This window comes from Salvelinus namaycush, chromosome 37 (assembly GCF_016432855.1).
Source record: "Salvelinus namaycush isolate Seneca chromosome 37, SaNama_1.0, whole genome shotgun sequence".
Taxonomy (NCBI): Eukaryota; Metazoa; Chordata; class Actinopteri; order Salmoniformes; family Salmonidae; genus Salvelinus; species Salvelinus namaycush.
This window is the reverse complement of record NC_052343.1, coordinates 20,400,072-20,408,100: the sequence shown is the minus strand read 5'-3', so window position 1 is coordinate 20,408,100 and position 8,029 is coordinate 20,400,072. Positions and strand designations below refer to the sequence as shown.

At 42.2% G+C, this 8,029-nt stretch overlaps 1 protein-coding gene across 1 annotated transcript; it reads left to right on the top strand.

Annotated features, from left to right (window-relative positions):
* Positions 1 to 2,564: 2,564 nt before the first annotated feature.
* LOC120031410 (frizzled-1-like) lies at positions 2,565 to 6,399 on the top strand. The gene has a single exon (XM_038977147.1). The coding sequence runs from the start codon at positions 2,888 to 2,890 to the stop codon at positions 4,565 to 4,567; it is 1,680 nt and encodes a 559-aa protein (XP_038833075.1). The 5' UTR covers positions 2,565 to 2,887; the 3' UTR covers positions 4,568 to 6,399.
* Positions 6,400 to 8,029: the final 1,630 nt, after the last annotated feature.

The following is an 8,029-nucleotide window of genomic DNA, read 5'->3' as shown; positions in this document are numbered from 1 at the left end:
TTTCACAAGTGGTTTCGGACATAGAAGAAGTGTTACCGGTCACTTTATAAACTGAAACTTACAATATAATAGTAGAATAGCTGTTGCATTACCTATTTGTTACGACCTGTATGTAATGTTATTATGGAAGATGTAATGTCCTTCTGTAAATGTTGTTTATTGTTGGTTTACCTGAAATAAATCAAGTTTATTAATGTTTCAAACTGTGTTCAGCTACCAATGCAAAACAGCTGTTGTTAGGTCATGTATTACATACTTCATACTAATTCTACCACAACTCCAATCTAGTGTGGTCATGCTAGTGTGGATATTGGTTGCCTTTGTCCTCCTATTCATCAGTATTTACATAGTTAGCTACTTCCTGAAATGAGTTATCCCTGGAATTGATCTAAGTACCGTACTTAGTTTTTTTAAGGCATAATTTACTCAACTGTACCAGCAACAGTTTCTAGTGATTTATCCTGTATTACCAGTCCCTGTTTGATGTGAGCTGAACTGGCCTGATTGCAGAGTCCTTATTTGTATTCTACCACAACAGTGTTTTCTCTGGACACCCACCAAGGTGTTATGTCTCTGATTCAAACCATACCAATAGGTCAACAACATCTCCAAGTCTGCATCCTAAATTGCAGCCCTATTGGCTCTGGTTAAATGTAGTGCGCTATATAGGGAATAGGGTGCCATTTGGGATGCATCTATGAAGAAGTATGTAACTTCACTTATGAGTACAGTTTTCAAGCCTACTGGTCCTTAAACAGATATACTTTATAACATGAAAACAAACAACCTCCGGGTCATAATGACTGCTGTGACAGACAGGTAGGAGAAAAATACATGGAACCTGTAACAACACAATGTTTGCTGTAAGAATGTAATGTTCATAACGTTTTTAAAGTTTCTTTGGAAAAACATGGTCATTCTATTCTATTCTGTGGTTATTGCATGTGGTCATAAATTGTTCTGAAACTGTTTTGCACCAAAAAATTCCCCACCAAAAAATGCATTTCCAATAGTTAATTCCAGTTTATCTCTTTAATGTTGGCTCATAGATCAACTGCATGAAGGTCAAATCTGACTCAAGGTTTTAACTTTGTCTTTGTAACGTTGATTGCTGTGGACAACTTTATTCCAAACTGAATAGACTTGGCTAGACACCCAGCCCTAAAACAAGACATTTAGTAACATAAGTCATTTTGAGTTTGTGTGTCTCTTGGCAGGGTGTAGCTTGAAGAACCAAGTCTCACTGCATTCTTCTGCCAGGATATATTACATACTTATTGACTCCCTCGCCATCCCACTGACAGACATGCCTCCTAACCAGTCAGAATCCCTAGGTGACTGATTAACATTAGGAATCCTCTGTATTTGCTTGGCCTCAGCTGGTGAGCCATGTTGTTTTGAATTCTCAATAGAGAGTGCTCTGTGACTCCTGTGCACACATAACCACACACATAACCACACACATAACCACACACATAACCACAGGTTGATAACTAGAAATACGTTTTGATGCACATCACTTGGGCTAATCATATTATTGATGCGCTATAACTGGTCATAGTGTTATTAATGGTTGCAACAGTAGTTGATTTGATTATTATTTATGTTGTTATGATACTGTTATTGTACAATAAACAGCCTTACATTATCTAATATATCTCTAGTGAACAGTAAGGTACAGTACAGTACAGTTGATGACAAATGAGAGATGATAGACTCTCTGAAAGTCAAGGGGGGCAGGACAGCCCTGTTAAGCTCACTGTAGTGGAGTTTCTCTCTTCCTTCCTTTGGTGTTCTACACAGGGTCTCTCTCTCTCTCTTTTTCTCTCTCACGGTTTCCTTCCTGTTCTCCTCTACACAGTGTCTCTCCCTCCCACTGTTCCCTCTGCGCGCACCACTGTGGGAGCTGGGTTTGAAACCCCTCTGATCCCAAAGGCTCGTGGTGACAAACCACTTTCATCCCTGTCCCTAGGGCCTAACGGTGGAGACGACATTATGGTTGAAAGGGGAGACCGATTATAATGATGCTGGTTGTTCTTCCCTCTCTAAAAGATCCATTTAGGCTATACTCATTTGTAATATGGAAAGCGCATGGCATTTCTTTAGTGTGTTTTACAGTCACACACAGTTTTACTGGATGATAATATCAAGGGGTCTGGACTGTTACAATAGTAGGCTATTTGAGGAGGTCTAATAGGATATCTCTGAGTCAATACCTCACAGTTTTTATGAACATAGAAGTTAAGGGTAAAGGGTAAGCTCATATAAACAGTAGGCCTACTGTCAGATTTGTAAAATAGTCTTTCCTTTTCCATCAGTAGTCCTAGATGTGGCTTTCAGAATATCATAGGCCTATTTATAAGGGCATAATTCTTATATAAAATATTTAATATTGTTTCGGGCTATAGAACTAAGACATTGAAACTCATCAGTCAAAAATCGAGAGCCATACACAAGATGAGCAATTGTAGACGATCCCTAAACCTTGCATCTGTTAGTCCAACCCTTTTTTCCATATGGAGGAGAGAGAGACGGCTCACTGAGACGGCAGGGCGCCTGGAAACAGGTTTGAACAGCGCAGAGCAGAGAGAGGCTATCAGGTTTGTCGGGCAGCTAGAGCAGCAGAAGAACGTTGCGGAGTCCGGACCTGTGTGTTGTGTATAGTAGGTCGGATTTTTTTCTCAAAATTCTGTCAGCGATATTTTTTGATTTTGGGGGACCTTCAACATCTCTGCGCAACGACGGGGAGAAGCAAAAACAACCAAAAGTTACGCAGGAAGGGAGTACATTTACAAGGAAAGAAAAACCCAACAAAGAAAGGGAGCGGGGAAGTAGTTTCTCGCTAGCTGGCGAGCTAGCTAGTTTTGGAAGAAACCGCAAAGAAAGTATGTCTGTGGCCGTGCGTAATGCTTTCGCAATGGATTATAACAGAGTACTGTGTATATTTTTGCAGGTGTTTTTATTGATCAGTTTAGGATCTATAAGGGTAAATGGACAGTATGGCGACCGGGGAATGTCTATTCCGGAGCACGGCTTTTGCCAACCGATTTCTATTCCACTTTGTACGGACATCGCATACAACGAGACCATCATGCCAAATTTACTAGGACACACAAACCAGGAGGACGCAGGGCTCGAGGTACACCAGTTTTACCCGCTTGTGAAAGTTCAGTGTTCTCCTGATTTAAAGTTTTTCCTCTGCTCCATGTATGCGCCTGTGTGCACCGTGCTTGAGCAGGCGCTTCCCCCGTGCAGGTCACTGTGCGAGAGGGCGAGACAGGGCTGCGAGGCGCTCATGAACAAATTCGGTTTTCAGTGGCCGGAAAGGCTCGTGTGCGAGTTATTCCCGGTTCACGGAGCGGGCGAGCTGTGCGTCGGGCAGAATATGTCGGGTCAAAGCACACCGGTCAATCCCACCCCCGATGTAACGGAGCCTCCGCATGATACTGGGATTGTAAAAGGACAGTTCAAGTGCCCGGCTTCGCTGAAAGTACCCACTTATTTGAATTACCGTTTTCTCGGTGAGGATGACTGTGGCGCACCGTGCGAGCCAAAGAAATCTAACGGAATGATGTACTTCAGCGAGGAAGAGTTAAAATTCGCCAGTATATGGATAGTAATCTGGTCCGTGTTATGTTGTGCATCCACGTTATTTACCGTTCTAACCTATCTGGTGGACATGAAACGCTTCAGCTACCCTGAGCGTCCTATTATCTTCCTATCAGGTTGCTACACCATGGTATCCATTGCATACATAGCTGGATTTCTCCTTGAGGACAAGGTGGTTTGCAATGACAGGTTTGACAACGACATTAGGACTGTGGTGCAGGGTACCAAAAAGGAGGGATGTACCATCCTCTTCATGATGTTGTATTTTTTCAGCATGGCCAGCTCCATCTGGTGGGTCATCCTGGCCCTCACCTGGTTCCTGGCAGCAGGGATGAAGTGGGGTCACGAAGCCATCGAGGCCAACTCGCAGTACTTCCACCTGGCGGCGTGGGCTGTGCCCGCCATTAAGACCATCACTATCCTGGCGGTGGGCCAGGTGGACGGGGATGTCCTTAGCGGTGTGTGCTTCGTGGGCATCAACAGCGTGGACGCTCTCCGAGGCTTCGTCCTGGCACCGCTCTTTGTCTACCTCTTCATCGGCACCTCGTTCCTCCTGGCCGGCTTCGTGTCTCTGTTCCGGATCAGAACCATCATGAAGCACGACGGCACTAAGACGGAGAAGCTGGAGAAGCTGATGGTGAGGATAGGGATCTTCAGCGTGCTCTACACCGTCCCCGCCACCATCGTCATCGCCTGCTACTTCTACGAGCAGGCCTTCCGGGAGCAGTGGGAGAGGACGTGGATCAGCCAGACGTGTAAGACGTATGCCGTGCCCTGTCCGGCCCACCCACACCCCAACATGAGCCCCGACTTCACCGTCTTCATGATCAAGTACCTCATGACTCTGATCGTGGGGATAACGTCCGGGTTCTGGATCTGGTCTGGGAAGACCCTCAACTCTTGGAAGAGGTTTTATACGAGACTGGCTAACAACAACCAGGGAGAGACCACAGTGTGAATGGTCTGAGTGGGGTGAGACCTCTGGATGTACTGTAGCCTATGATGGGTGTCCCCCACACATAAAAAACTGTTTATTTACAGACTGAATGAATGATAATTGTTTTTGGACTTAATTGCCATGCAGAGACACTCATTGGTACATGATGTTTCTATTGTACATAAAACATTTTGTGAGATTTTTGTAAGTATATATTTGTATTTAAAGATCAAAATTCTCTTTTTTAGTTGTTTCCCTCTATTAAAACCAACATTTATTTGACACACTTTGGGCATAATGGAAATGGACCTTGGTGATAAAGAGCCAGCTGCCTGAGCATTTAGCATTAAGGATGTGGTTGTCTTAGGACCTGAGTTGGCTTGGTCACTGCTGGGAGAGGGTTGTAGCTGTGTTTGATCAGTAGACTGGCTCGGAACATGGTTTCTATTCTAAGCAGCAGAGTTCTGTGAAAAACAATTGCTTCCTCGTGGGTCCTTATCCCCCATTATACTGCTGTTCTTTCTGTCCAACTGTTCTCTTCTATTCAAGATATTTCTAAATGCCTGGGATTTGAAGGTTAAAAATACAATCAACATGTATTTAAAAACGAGGTATAGGTTTGGGATTATGTGTTCAACATATTTCTAAATGCCTTGGATTTGAGGGTTAAAAGTACAGTCAGCATTTTTATAACAAGAAAGTGGGTATAGGTTTGGTATTGTGTGCACATGTACTGTGTAGCCTACATGACATGAATCCTCCAAATACACATGTTTTTATAACCTACAGTACTTTAAGCTAGGATGAGAACATTTAGCCCCAAATTTAGCCCGAATACTTTCACCAAAGTTAAAAGCCATATTTTGGTGATTACAACAAAATATTTTAATAGACTGAAAGTAAACCATTTGCAGGATCTTTTCAACATTTTGTTTATGTGTTTCAGATATCCTTGCTGCCTATTAACACAGAACAGACACACCTTGTTTGTGCCTTTTGTTTACCTTTTTGAGCACTTTGAGGAGAAATACTAGCCTGGTCCCAGATCTGTTTGTGCTGTCTTGCCATCCCCGAAGGACCATAGGAGTAGGCAGGACAGCACAATCAGGTCTTGGACCAGGCTAGGGGAATACAGAATGCTGGACAGAGACAGCTCAGACTCAGAGGTGGGTTACATAACACATCAGCTGCACCCCTAATGCTTTCTCACAGACAGACAGACATACAGACAGCAGAAATACCAATCCTTCACTAATGAACAAGTTGAAATACGCAGTAGCCTACTCTACAGCCGGCTGTATAATTGGCTTATAAAAACTGAAAACAAATTCATAATTGAAGGAGATAGGACAGTGCGTTTTGTAATTTTCAGACCTACGGGTAATCAGAGTCAGAAAATGAATATTCCCCACAAGGTAATTGTTGGCAAAATGTGGCCGTTTTTGTTTTTTACAATTGTCCCAGGTGGCAGCTTGAAGCAGTCCCCTTTCACCCCTGAGTCATTTCTCTCCTGGTTAAGTGCGTGCTTGTGTTTGTGTGTGCACACATGCTCGTGTGTGTGTGTGGGTGCTAACCATGCAGGATGAGCAGCTGTCTTTAGGCTTTATAAAGGAAGACACCGTGATCTTTCCCCACCTCAAACATCTTCTGTTATGTTCTTGTCAAATGCATGACAGTTATTTTACCCTAAATGCATGGATGGCTCTCTATTAAACAACATGTTCATGCCTTTGACATCTATTATGTTTCATTCTGGTATTCTGCATTTGTTTGTTACTAAAAACATTATATTTATAGAAACATTTCTTTATATCCACACTGATTACTTTAAAGAATAAAAAATCCAACCTTTGCACCAACTGTCATGTTGATTTAAAATATATATTATTTTCATGTGTTATAAACCAGAGATGATGGATTGAATCATGCTGTTAGCCTACTGTACATTTATATTTTAGTAATTTAGCAGGTGGTCTTATTCAAAATGACTTACAGGAGCAAATAGGGTTAAGTGCCTTGCTCAAGGGCACATCAACATATTTTTCAACTACTCGGCTAGGGGATTAGAACCAGCGACCTTTCGGTTCTTGGCCCAATGCTCTTAACCGCTAGGGTACCTGCCTAAAATGTAGTTTAAGATTTAGAGTGTAAACAAATCTGCTTCATAGACTCTGTGTAGTATTCACTTTGTAACAACATGGAATAGCAATCATTTTTACAGCTGGAAAAGCTCAACAATGAACATGAGTTTTATCTCAGTGGTTACAGCCAACTGTGAAGTCTGGTTTGAAAAATATATTCTTTATCCTGGTTGGATGTTAATCAAATGCAGCTCTCTGGTTAGGCTAAATGAGGTGGATGGGAATCTTGTGAATGGTTGGTATGCACTGTGAACGCTCAAAGGCCTTGCTTGTGTAGGGACATTGTTGCTTTGCACTTAAAATAGCTTGTGTCCCATGTCTGGCAGTCACAGACGTAGGTCAGTTACTCAACTTTCATACAGCCATTGTTTAGACTAGTTTTTTTGTTGTCTTTAATAGGGGTTGTTTTTCTGTTCACTCCTGTATCTATTGTGTCCAAGCTTCTCTGAAGTCTGTGGCTGTATAGTTTGTAGCTAAGCTGACTGTAACTTCATGTGAACTATATACAGTGGCAAGAAAAAGTATGTGAACCCTTTGGAATTATCTTGATTTCTGCATAAATTGGTCATAACATTTGATCTGATCTTCATCTAAGTCACAACAACAGACAAACACAGTGTGCTTAAACTAATAACACACAAATTATTGTATTTTTCTTGCCTATATTGAATAGATCATTTAAACAGTCACAGTGTAGGTTGGAAAAAGTATGTGAACCCCTATGACTTCTCTAAAAGCTAATTGGAGTCAGGAGTCAGTTAACCTTGAGTACAAAAATTGAGATGAGATTGGAGATGTTAGTTAGACCTGCCCTGCCCTATAAAAAACACTCACAAAATGTGAGTTTGCTATTCACAAGAGGCATTGCCTGATGTGAACCATGCCTCGAACAAAAGACATCTCAGAAGACCCAAGATTAAGAAATGTTGACTTGCATATAGCTGGAAAGGGTTACAAAAAAAAGCCTTGGTGTTCATCAGTCCACGGTAAGACAAATTGTCTATAAATGGAGAAAGTTCAGCACTGTTGCTACTCTCCCTAGGAGTGGCCGTCCTGCAAAGATGACTGCAAGAGCACAGCGCAGAATGCACAATGAGGTTAAGAAGAATCCTAGTGTCAGCTAAAGACTAACAGAAATCTCCGGAACATGCTAACATCTCTGTTGACGAGTCTACAATACGTAAAACACTAAACAAGAATGGTGTTCATGGGAAGACACCATGGAACAAGCCACTGCTGTCCAAAAAAACATTGCTGCACGTCTGAAGTTCGCAAAAGAGCATCTCGGATGTTCCTCAGTGCAACTGGCAAAATATTCTGTGGACAGATGAAACTAAAGTTG

Coding starts and splice junctions, on each gene's coding strand:
- LOC120031410 (XM_038977147.1), top strand. CDS start 2,888: ATGTCTGTGGCCGTGCGTAATGCTTTCGCAATGGATTATAACAGAGTA.